The sequence below is a fragment of the Uloborus diversus genome, chromosome 7 (genome assembly GCF_026930045.1).
Source record: "Uloborus diversus isolate 005 chromosome 7, Udiv.v.3.1, whole genome shotgun sequence".
Classification (NCBI taxonomy): Eukaryota; Metazoa; Arthropoda; class Arachnida; order Araneae; family Uloboridae; genus Uloborus; species Uloborus diversus.
Window position 1 is genome coordinate 169,512,692 of NC_072737.1, and position 13,415 is coordinate 169,526,106.

The 13,415-nt window shown below is 33.4% G+C and overlaps 1 protein-coding gene across 1 annotated transcript in view; it reads left to right on the top strand.

Annotated features, from left to right (window-relative positions):
• The first annotated feature begins 851 nt into the window (after positions 1 to 851).
• LOC129226995 (AT-rich interactive domain-containing protein 2-like) overlaps positions 852 to 13,415 on the top strand; it is a 34,335-nt gene continuing 21,771 nt past the window's right edge. Inside the window, exons 1-2 of the mRNA XM_054861624.1 lie at positions 852 to 1,102; positions 1,195 to 1,288. Coding sequence (XP_054717599.1) covers positions 1,014 to 1,102; positions 1,195 to 1,288 — 183 coding nt within the window. The 5' untranslated portion in view covers positions 852 to 1,013. The remainder of the gene's footprint in view (positions 1,103 to 1,194; positions 1,289 to 13,415) is intronic.

Genomic DNA, 13,415 nt, shown 5'->3' on the forward strand with positions numbered 1-13,415 from the left:
ACACCGCCCGATAGAGAATAGAATATTTTTCGAATGCAGCCCCTCCCCCTCCCATCCTCGAAGTACTGATATTGATGGAGGAGGGAGCAAGAATTTTCATTCATATATTCATAACGAAAAACATATTTTAATGCATAAAATAAGCTCTCCACTGATGCATTAAACAATTCAATCATATAAAGAAAAAAAATCTGTAAAACTAATTAAATAATAGCTATTAACTTATTATCTTGAATATAGTAAGCGAATTCAAAAAAATGATCAAACAACTTTTTTTTTATAAAAAATTTGAATAACAAAAAAGCTTTTAAAAAAGACAAGTAAAACATTATTAATTTTCTGAATTTCTTGCTACTATTCATTTTTCTGCGTGTTCGGGTTCAAGGATCACAACCTAAAAATAATTAAATGAAGAATACGCAATTAGATTTTGAAGAATTATTCATTGTATTTAAAATGTTCATATTTTGTGAATAAAGCGATATCGATCGCCCAGAAAGCTAAATATGTTGCTTTTATTTGAAATTAGTAATGCATTTATTTCATGACTCAGAAGCGAAGGAAACCCGGGAAAACGAAGCTTCACTTTTTATTAACAAAATAATAATATTTATTTTTAAAAAAAAACCGTAAGTAAAAGATTAAGCTTTTCGGCGTTATAATAAATGCTTTCGCGCATGAGCTTCTTCTGCTCTGTTTTGCGTCATATTGGATCAATTTTGGCGATACATCACTTCATTTTAGCTTTCGACGAGGATTAATCGCCAAATGTAGGACACGCCTTCCCAGAGACTAGCCGCTTGCGTGTCCGCTCCATGACTATGTTAGAGTGTAGCTGGAGTGTTCTTGGGTGTGCTGAGCTTGTGATGATATCGTAGTAACGAATTTATAATTCTATATTTGTGGCTGTGAGAGAGATGGGTATTTTCTCTAATACTGCGTTCGATTCTTTCCGAATATCTTTATGTTGTGTGATTTAAGAATCAGTTTTGCATTTACTGAAAGTTTTTATCATGGAGAAACTGCACAAGGAACCGGATGTTAGTAGGCAAGATTATTATGCGTTTGTTAACGAGTTGAAACTCTTCCATCAAAACAGAGGGTAAGCTCTTTAAATAAAAAAAATATCCAAAATTTGCTGCAAACGGAATGTCGTCAAAAATCTGAAATATAACGTGATCTTGTATATTTCAGAACACCTTTTCGTCATCTTCCTAAGATCAATGGCCGGGAAATTGACTTACAGAAACTCTACAACCAAGTTACGGCCCTAGGAGGCCTGCAAAAGGTAAGCTAATCATTTTTTTTTTTTCGAAATATGTATCCAATTTCGCGGGATAAAAAAAAAAACGCTGCTTTTCAAATTGCTGCTAAGTACTTCTTTTGCTGTCTGCGGGGTTGCCATCGCACTAATTCCACCTTCGGATCTGAAGGCCTCGATAGGTACATTACATTGAACGACAAAAGCCAGCGATCGCTGTGCTCACAATATTGGATTTTGTTGTTACCTTGTGACTGTTTACACCTGGGCCGCTTGCCCTTCTCCCTCGCACATTGTTTAGGGCAGTCGAAATGCCGCTCTGGGCTGAATTATTTGGGCTGCTTATGTTAAGTCAACAAAGGATGCTAAGCCTAATGTAGAGGGTTATATATATTAAATAATAAGTACGTTGTGCGAACATGGAGACATAAACTCGAGTGCATGCATTTTTAATAGAATTTTAAAAAAAATAATGAGGTGACGTTAAAATGTAACCCCGCTTAAAATATTTACACCTAAAAAAAATGACACGCGAAAATAATCGAAAGTTCTATCCTAGCTTATTATATTTATTAAATAATAAGTACGTTGTGCGAACATGGAGACATAAACTCGAGTGCATGCATTTTTAATAGAATTTTAAAAAAAATAATGAGGTGACGTTAAAATGTAACCCCGCTTAAAATATTTACACCTAAAAAAAATGAGACGCGAAAATAATCGAAAGTTCTATCCTAGCTTATTGTATTTATTAAATAATAAGTACGTTGTGCGAACATGGAGACATAAACTCGAGTGCATACATTTTTAATAGAATTTAAAAAAAATAATGAGGTGACGTTAAAATGTAACCCCGCTTAAAATATTTACACCTAAAAAAATGAGACGCGAAAATAATCGCAAGTTCTATCCTAGCTTATTATATTTTGGAAGACCGTGTATGAAATAAATTTTGCGTAATAAATGTGCTCTGAGATATTTTCTATGGGAATCTATTTTCATTGAAATTATTTTGTTACATTTATTGAAAATTTGACGTTTTTTTTTTTTGTTGTTGTTGTATTATTCTTCTGCAAACAATTCTCAAATATCTTCAATTAACATTTTTCAGTTGACCAAACTGTTCATTTTCTGTGTAATTTTTATTCACATAACATAGTTGAACTTTCGAATATGAAGTGCTAAATTTCGAATAGGGAATTTTAACTCTTAATTAACTCAAAATAGAGTAAATCTTAGAGCATTCATATAAGAAAGCTTTTAAGTTTTCAAATAACGACCTTTTTAGTTTTTTTATATATTTACAGACAAAATTATTTTTTAAATATAAAGTACAAAGCGTTCTTAATAATAATATATATATTTTTTTCATACTTAAAAGAATTTAAGTAATTACTTAAATGTTATAAAGGGTTTGATGTGTACTCTTACAAATAAAACTAATATGTAGCATGTCATTCAAAGTATATTTTATGATTTTATAAAGTAATTTCTTGAAAAAAAAATCAAATGTTAAATATAGTTATTAATCTGAGTTTAAAAAGATAAACAAATGGGAAAGAGAAAATTTTACCAAAAGTGCAAAATTCTTAATGCCCAAACATTATAATATATCAGAATAACAAACCAGATAAGGGAGAGTGGTAATGAATGGTCCAATTTTTGGTTTTTAATTTTAGTAATTTTTTTCTAATATTTTTTTAGCTCAAAATTGCTCCTTAGTTACTTTACTTATTCGGTTACATGAAAAAGTCATAAAACTTGGATTAAAATATGTCTATAATGAATGATAATAGAATAAAAAAACATGGAAATTTGGCCAATTCATCCTCACCCATGGGGCTAAATGAGCCATTGAAGATAATTGAATGGGCCACTAAATGAATTCAATGAAAACATGCAGAATTTTAATCTTTTCAAAAATTCTCATGAATAAATAAAAATATAAGCAAAAAATTTTTATCAATTTCATTACACTTACTTTTATTTTTTATTTATTTTTTTAATAATTAATATTTTAATTGCTTTTGAAATTCAATATTATTGCTTTAAAATTCAATGGTAAAATTCAATATTATCATTGACAATGTGTTAATAATAAATAAGAATTATTACTTAGATTTTCAAAAAAGAGAAATATTTTTTAAACGTTTGGCTTAAATATACACCAGTCCACAAAAGCAAACAATTAGACATTTAAAAGAAAAAAAAAACTATAAAATCAACAAAGCAAAAGCACACTATTCTACTCTAACCTATTTATTGAATACTGAATGAAATCACTCATACCAAATTCAAATGGTGAAATACTGGCAGGTGGGGTCAATAACTGGACAGTTCATCTTAACACTACAATTATGGCAGGGGTCATTTTGATCCCAATCAAACTTTTTTTGCTAACTAATCCTCAATATTTTCATAAAGTGCTCAATCCTACCTTGACGTTTCCTAAATCATTGTACTGTGTAATAATAAAAAGTTTTCAAGAAAATTGTAATTCTTTTAAAACCAAACTAAAGGTTTCAACTAATAGTGCAGGCAGGTGTCATTTTGACCCTTTTGAGAAAAAAAGAACTGCAAATACATTTGCTGAAGCTGAAAAGGGCAGAAACTCAAAAATGTCTCTTAGAACATACCATTTTAAGAACTTGAAGCATTTACAATGTTTTTGTACAGAAAAGGAAACATTAGCTGCTAGCTTCTGAAATGCAACTGAAACCGCGCTAGTTTTTGGAAGAGCATTTTAAACTTTTTTTTAATGTTTTGTTATGTACCCTGAAAATCTCAGTACAGTAAAACCTGTAAAGTTGACCACCTTTGTAAGTTGACCACCTGTCTATGTTGACCGCTTTTGTCAGGAACGGAATTAGTCCTATCTTATATAATGAAGGAAAACCTCTGTAACTTGACCACCTCTCTATCTTGACCACTAATGAACACAGTATGTAAATATATTTAATATGAAACATAACTGGCTGTCATAGATTTAGATTACTGTCTTGTTAGACTAGGTTTATAGTAATTTCTAAAATTTGCACAATTTAACCCTAAGAAAGATTAGCTATTAAATTCTATAAATGATTAACACTAGAATTATGGTGATCTTTTTATATCTAGAAATACGGTGAGGGTCATTTTGGCACCCGAGAAGAAACTTGCATAGTTCCCTACATAATGTTGAATATTTGTAAAAATTAGTTTAAAATGAACATATTTAAATTAAATGCAGTTAATTTTTTAAAATACAGTGCAACCTGTGTAAGTTGACCACTTGCGGTGCAGTACTTTGGTGGTCAACTTAGACAGGTGGTCAACTTATAAAGGGGGTAATGATTTTTTTTTTTTGAAATTCTTGCACCATGACACTTCTGTAATTCTTGCAATTGACACCTACTCTTTCTGTTTAACTCACCTTCATTGTTTAGCATTACTTTGAAACAATAATTTAAGATGTTATTCAAATGTTTTTAGAGATTATTTTCCCAGAATGACGTATAATGTGTCGTGCAAATTTAAAATTTCAATAAATTGATCAAAAAAAAAAAAAGCCTTATTGTTTATGAAAAGTTACTTATTTTATGTTAATAGTTCCTAAAAATTTATAGCTAATCAAAAATTACCAATTTTTCGCTTAAAAACAGAAGAAAAACAAGTTTGGAGAATAAAAGGGTTCTTAGTAGTTTTCCCATGTGGTTAAACTCAAAAAGAGGTTTAGTTATGCTGCTGTTTCATTTAGTTGGTAAAATGCTGGTCTGGGATCAGAAATATTCTTGGAAAGCTTTAAAAAAAATAAAAAAATAATTTGCTAAATAAAATTTTAAAAAATAAACCAAGTGGTCAACTTACAAAGGGTTTTTTACAATACTGCATTCATTTTAAATTTGTTGCCAAGTTGGCCACCAAAAGACTGGTGATATATCGCCAAGTGTCCGCCAAATTATAACACCACTTGAGAGTCCATCGAAATTAACAATGATTTCCCCCCCAAAAAAGGGGCAAAAGACCCCTTTAGAAAAACAGAATGCAACCAAAAGGAGAGGTGCAGACCTAGACCCCACTAGGAGTCTACATACCAAATTTCAACTTTCTTGGACATACCGTTCTTGAGTTATGCAAGATACATCCGTGCATATGGACGTAACGAGAAAAGTCGTTGTAATCAACTCGGAGAACGCCAAAATGGATATTTCATGTGTTTATACGTTCTTAGGCACTTATCCGCGTGTGGTCGGGTTGAAAAAAAAATCAGCATTAATTTGGGGTTGAGAAAATGGAAATTAAGGCGGATTTTTAGTGAAATGTTTTTCGCGAATACAACACTTCCTTTTTTTGTAAAAATGAGTAAAAAGTGATTCAATTTTAACTATAAAAATTTTTTTTGTACACAAACAATTCTTTCCTTTTCAACTCAAGAACGGAGGATACATAAAGTTAAGGACCTATTTGACTTCAAAGAGTAATAATGCTGAAATTCTTTCACACTAAGTTCTTTAGCTTCACTATGAGGACCCAGAGTTGAAAAGGGCTAACTTGTGATTCTAAACCTCTGTAACGAGCTGCCAGTACTGCCGTCTATAGAAAATTCTATTACTTAATTAAATCCTGAACGGAGGTTACAAGATACTGTGACAGTGATTCAAAAGATTATGAATGCTATATATTTTTTTATTTTACAACATAATTCTTTTAATCTATTAAAAAAACATCAAATGATTTAAATTTCACTATTAAATCTGATATATTTTTTTGTATTGAGTAAATAAATGAAAAAGTACATAGGAAGAAATGTGTTGGGACATGTAATGGAGGCATACAAGTATCCCTACGTTCAGTGAAAAAAAAATTTAAAAATTTTTATAACATCATTAATTTGTATTGATCATTTTCTAAATTTGTTATTTCTAAATCTCATAAAAAGTGCTTAAAAATAAATATTTTTGAAACTAACCACCCTGGACCTAAAAAAGCGCGTTTTTTGTAGAATGACTCATTTAAATTAAATGATTAATTCATAATATATAATGTATTAGAATTATATACTAATTTTATTACACCATAACAATAACTTTATTTCGTCCAATTTTTTCCCGTTTCTTCCGGCGTCCCGGACTTTTTACAAAAAAGTAGACAAAATACCAACCCTGGTTTCTGTGCCAGTAATTTTAAATTTTTTCTGGGGTAGAGGCCCCTATTCCCATGCTCAGAGGTTCCCACAGGAGGGGCAGGGGATTATGGCACAAGTTGTGTCATCAAAATTGGGGGGGGGGGTCCTAGAAGTTTTTTTCCCTTTATAACATAAAATTTTGGATTTTTGGAAGAAAAAAAAATTAAGAAATAGATGCATAAATACTTTTCACATACTCTTTCCGCAATTTAATGACCGTGTCTCTTTTTCAATAAAGGGAACATCAGAGACGGGATAAAGTTGGTGTTTGTTTCAATTCTTTTTGATTTATTGTAAATTTTCTTGAAGTTGCACAATTCTGCATGATGAATACGTGTAACTGTGATGAGAGGGAGAGAGATCAAAAGTGACTAAAATAAAAAGTTTTCCCCCGTTTCTTTATTTATTGTGTGAAATAATTCTGACCACTATGCTCTAGTCTTTCATTGACTCATTTGCACTCGAAAATTCTCGAGTTCAGGTTTTGGATGTGTGCTGAATTGCTGAATCCACTTTTGGGGATTTCCGAAAAATATCTGTCACAGAGTATCTGTGTGTAATCCATCTTTTTTGGCTATGCAACTTCAATTATCGAAAACTTCTAGGAGAGCGCCCCCACTGTAATGCTTGATCAACACCCTCTTTATAATCAAGAGTCATCTAAAACTGCGTTTCTAGAACTGCAATTAAAAAAAATTTATAGGAGAGTGAGCTCCTGATTCCCCCCTCTCTCCTTAACCCAATCAAAGACAATCCTAGAATTGCGTTTTTGTAGTATCAATTTCAAAACATTGCCGGGGGATTGGCACCGAAATTCACCTTCCACTAACATTATCAAGATCTATCAAAACTGCATTTTTAAAGCTATAAGTTCGAAAATTTAAGTGGAGCGCCCTTCTCCCTTCCCTCACTCTCGTCAACATTATTAAAGATCGTCTTAAATTTGGTTTTCAAGGCTTTAATTTCGGGAAATTCCGGGAGAGCTTCCGAAAACTCTTTTCTTAACCTCTTTACTGTGAGAACTTCTTCGCCAAAAGGGGTCATTTTATGCGTAAACATTTCGAAGAGCTATGTTATTTTCCCAGCAATACTGTGGTTCCGGGACCTCCGTGTTGCTACTCCCTTTGATTTACAAAGGAGCTTCTGCTTGATCAGTCAAGCTATTATGGTAAACCAGCTCTCGATAGTTTACTAAAGAGTGGGAGGGTACGCTTTCCCTAAGGGGTAGGTTGACGATGACAGTATTAATGTATTCACTGATATTCACTTGGCTTTCTCTCTTATTAGGGTTGTTCTGGGAACCTTTTTCAAATTCTGCCAGCTTTAAAAGCTGTTCTCTAAGCATTTTACTACGAAATTTCGAGTATGATTTTTACATTTGTTCAGACATGGTACATTTTGTAAGTGCTAGTTACCAAGTTTAGTTACTGAAATTCGCTATTCAACTTTTGAAACTGCAGTAGTCCAATTAATTAAATTAAAAAAATTTTTTTTTTAAAGAAATAAAAATTGATTGAAGTTGAAATTACTTTACCACAAAAGAGCAACATTAAATTATTTATGTTCTATGCATAATTGAATTGCTTACTGAAACTGCGAAGCTTATTTAAGTATTTGCGAAATGATTTTAATGTGATAAGCAAAGTTATTTTTATTTTTTTACAAATGCATGCGTAAAATCTAGATAATGTCTCAAATATTACTATAATAACGCAGTCGTAGTTATTAAATGGTTTATAGTTTTGCTGCATGAATTTTTATATGGTACCCAAAGGCTGGAATTAACTTGCATCACATGTGGCTTGTGGCAAACTGATCAAATAGTTTGGTGTGCTACTGTTTCCTATGTTCCAACCAACTTAAAACCTAGGTTTTCAAACAATAAAATTCAAACTGAGACATTTATAACTTATCCTGTCTTATATTAATAACTAGCCGCCTGCGGTAACCAGCTGGTCCGCCTTTTTACGCGATTCGCCTTTTTACGCCAGGGTTGCCGCCTTCGGCGGCTGCTTAGACAGTTCAGCGTCGGTATTAATCAATGGTTTTCTCTATATATCAATATTATCATTCGCCTTTTTACGCCAATGTTGCTGCCTTCGGCGGCTGCTTAAATAAATTTTGTGGCAGTATCAATCAATCTATATCATTATTAATTTGAATAAAATATTTTCTAGATCTATCTCCAGTTCCGTCGTTTGGAATATTTTTAAAGGAGGGGGAGGGAAGACACAAACGGCTTGCTCTTCATACAAATTTTGTCCAAAAGTAACAAAAAACACTTTCACTTTTACGTGAAAGCATTGTTTTTTCAAAGTCATGGTGTGTGCGGGGGGGGGGGGGCATTGACACCCCGTTGAAGTTCCTTAAATGAGGGGCATGTCTCTTTCTTGCTGTCCATCTACTATATCGACCTCTGTATTTGTCTATCTATCTATACGATCTATGCATATCTACCTCTGACAGAAATTGACAATCTTTTTTAATTTATATAAGTATTAATTCGAAAAAAACATTTTTTGTCCACTTAATCTCTATTTCTGTATCTACCTAACCTATCCGCCAATCCGTAACAGAAACGAAGATCATGCAAAAATTCTCGGGCTTTATTTAATTAAAGTAGCCTGCAAAAAAAAAAAAAAAAGCTTTATGTTCCCCGTAGTGTGCAAAAAGTAGCTCTTGCAAAAAGATAAAAAACTAAAAACAAAAAAAGTGAAGAGAAGGCAAACGATTTCAGTGGGATCACGTGATGAGGTAAGTTTGGAACTCAGCCGGCAAGCGAACAGCTTGCTTTGTGTTCTGCATTAAAAAAATTGTAAAAAAAAACTATTGCGTATTTTTAAAAACTTTTTTCTTCTGAAGAGGGCGGAATGTTTTTACTATTACCAACTAAAATTTTAGAATTGAGGGTTCAAAAATTTTCGCAGGATGGGTGTCAAAAAAAAACTAAACCCAGAAAAAATTGTAAAATAAAGGTTTTTTCAAAAATCTGTAAAAAATAAAAAAATTGCTCTATCTTCAAAATTTTTTCATTCATCATATTTAAAATTAAATTTCCTACACAATAATACAAAAAATATTTGTCTGGCGGGATTGGTTCGGGGTCCGTGAGGTTAAAAGTACTAAAAAGTGCTATAAATAACATAAGACATTAAATAACTTTTTTCTAATTAAAATATCAAAAATCGAAACCCGAGGTGCACATCTTTCAGCAAAAGCTGCACCAGTATACCAAATTTCATCTTTCTAGGCCTAACCATTTTCCTGGGATGCGCGCCACAAACACACACACAAACATCTTATTTCATTATATGTATAGATTTGAAGCCGGCAAAAAATTTATTAGCAATTGTATATTTAAAAAAAAACTTGGAATGTATGGTATATGTTATATGTACTGTCATTAGAAACCAACGTCTACAAACTCATAATTGAAAAGTGTTTGCAAAATGTAACTATAGATGGGGCAAACCTAACCTGGCAGCATTTTGAAGTTCTATGCAGATCCTAATGACAACATCATGGAGCTTCCAGGTTAGGTTTAGCTCAACAATAACTTAAATCAAAAGCGTATGCATTATCTGACTAAAATATGGGGGGTGGGAGGCATAGGCAAACTTTGTTGCCCCCCCCCCCAAGATTTTTTTGAAATTTCAGCATAGTGCCATATTTTTCAGAGCGTGCGCCCTCATACCTCTTGCACAACCCAAGCATTTCAAAAGCAGGAGCCGTAGGCTACGGGCCAGTTCCCAGAAAGTACATAATTCTGACTACAAATACAAATGTGACGACCAGCAACAGGCTCTGGGCCCAGCTAGGCTGGTCCTAGTCAATTAATTAGTCCCCAATGAAGATCAATGACCCTCTTAAAGCTATCCACTCCCTTGCTCATGACCGCCTCTTCCGGTAAGCTATTCCAAGTGCCCACGACCCTGCTAAAGTAGTAGTTTTTCCTGATTTCCAAGTTAGCCTGAGATTTAAATAGCTTAAAACAATGACCCCTTGTCCTGCTTTCCCCGCAAAAATTTAATCCACTTACATCTTTCATTTTGATAAATTTAAATAACTGAATCATGTCCCCTCTGACTCTCCTTTGCTCCAGGCTATACATGTTAAGCCTATTAAGTCTGGTATCATAATCTAAATCTGAGAGTCCCCTTACTAATTTAGTAACCCTTCTTTGAACCCTTTCCAATACAAAAATATCTTTCTTCAGATAAGGCGACCAAAACTGAACAGCATACTCCAAATGAGGTCTTACTAAACTCCTATATAAAGGCAGAAGAACTTTCTTAGATTTGTTTGAAATAGATCTATTGATAAACCCAAGCATTTTGTTGGCTTTGTTACTAGCAATACTGCACTGTTGACTGAACTTGAAGTCCTGATTAATAAAGATACCCAGTTCCATAACATTTTCTGCCTGATTTATGACTGAACCCTGTAAACGATATCTCATACGCTTATTTCCATGACCTAAGTGTAGCACTTGACATTTCCCTACATTAACTGCCATACCCCATTTATCTGCCCACTTAGTAATATGATCTAAATCCTCTTGCAGCTGTTTTACTTGTACTTCATTTTCGACAATCCCCATAACTTTTACATCGTCAGCAAAACAATTCATGCTTTCAGAAATATTTTCATTGATGTCATTCATAAATATAATAAACAAAAGAGGCCCTAACACTGATCCCTGAGGAACCCCACTTAAAACATCGCACCAATTAGAATGATTTCCTCTCACAACTACTCTTTGCTTCTTACCAGTAAGCCAATTTCTAACCCAAAGTAAAGATTTTCCTCCTATTCCTATGTCAGCTAACGCCAGCAACTGCTATATACATAAGCACCAAATTGATTTTTCTCCTACACCAGCGTTTCTCAACCTTTCTTAACCCGCAAACCTGCAAAGTCTTTTGGGAAAAAATCCCGAACGGGTCAGGTATTTTTTTTTTCTGTTATTTATTAGTATTTTTTTAACCTTAAAAAAATAGACTCACAGAGCCTGAAAAATTCGTTAAAGAAACATTCAAACTGGAGAAGTCCCCCCCCCCTCCCCCCCGGCCCTTTCTTCATCTTTTTGTTTTTTTCTCAAAAAAAAAAATAATAATAATAATAAACTTTTGACTCGTGGATCATTATAAAAAAAAAGTTAGCGGGAACATCAGAATAAATATTGTAAACAGAGCTGTCGTTGCTCCTTGCTCCTCCTTGCTCGAATAATCTGTGCCTGACATTATGAAGCATATAAATATTCTCTAAGACGAAAATGCAAATTTTCAACAAAGAATAACGTCATTCGCGTGCAGATAATGGAGCTCCTCATTTGTGAAGTACGCATGCGCAACCAGTATACACCTTATCAGTCAGGAATTGCACCCATTAAAAGCAAGAGCGAAGAAACCCCTTTCAAAAGAAAACCTCAACACTATTCTAGAAGAATCAACATGGGAATTCGTGCTTGAACGAACAATTAGAATCTAGTTTCTGTTGTTAGAATTTGTACTTGAAAAAGTTCTGGGTTGTGTTTGTATGCATTTAAAGTAATACATATATACAGTGGCTCCCAAATGTGTTCGTACACCTATGACTTTCAATGAAATAGGCCCCTGTGCATTGGTTAGAATTAATATTTCGGAACAGGTATTTAATTATAAGGTCTATGATTTATTTTTAACCAAACTACATGAAAATTTTTAATAAAACATTAAAACTTAATTTTTTAAAAATTAAAAACCAAAAAGTGCCGGAAATTTTATCTCATAAAAGTCTTTGTACACTTTGAAAAAATGTCAAAAACTTAGTAAATAATCTAACTTTTTACAAAATTATTATTTAGTAGAATATCAACAACAGCTTTTAAACGTCTGGGGAAAAATTTCATTGTTTTTTCTTTTTTTTTTTTAAATGCAATTTCTGAATAAGTGTTCAGCCGCACTTCAAGTCTTACTGTTTCTAGTTCGCTTTTTGTTTCAATGGTGTATTTTCGTAATCTAGCCACCAGATATCTCCAAATATGTTCCATTAAGTTTAAATCTGGCAATTGAGGAGATATTTCTAAGTTTAAGGACAATTTTTGGGGCACCAAACGCAAATGTGTACAGTCGAGTCCCGACTTACGCGAGGAAAGCGTTCCAAGACTCCTGGAGTAAGTCGAAATTTTGTGTTGTAGAAAAATGTATGCATACAATTTTTTTAGAAACGTACTAACTTTTTCTAGGCACTGTTAAACACCCCTTAAACTGCTTTAAAGCATCCTTCAACTATGTTGGCCCTCGGAAAAGGACCAACAGATGTAGAATGGTAAGTTCGGGAGAAATGAAGCAATGGAAACTGAATTTCAATTTAAATAACATTTTATTTAAAACATATGTATAAGTATAAATAGGAAAAAGAAGCATTCAACATTTACAAAATCAAATCCCCATAAACAAAGTAAATATTTCCCCCCCCAACATACATCAACAAGAAATATCACATTATTCGTTTTCTCTAAATTTCAGTTCTAAAATGTCCTCAATAAACAACCCTAAACACAATGCCACATTGTTGGTACTGTCCAAGAAAACTATTTAGAAATTTCATACCCTTGGAAGTCCACACATAAGCACTTGGCACACAAAACATGAAGGCCACATCCATCAATAGGATGAACTTTTGAGTTGAAAAAAACCACGTCCACACGTGGACGACAGACCATCCTCTGTCAATGGACACTGCATTCCAGGCACACCCGTACCACAGCAGAGGACTCCTCACCATATGCAGTACAGGAAATTATTTACCTGGTTTCTATGCCAAACAGGAGAACATTCAGTAGTAGAGGACACACAGTCGATTAGAGGTCACCTCGCCCTAATAGGGGACACGCAGTCGAAGAGATGCCTCACCCCTCACCCCACACTGAACCCGTACGATCCGACCAGCTTGGTACCTAGGATGAGCAGCTTCGGTCCTCCGGTCTTGTTAAGCCTAATTCTTACT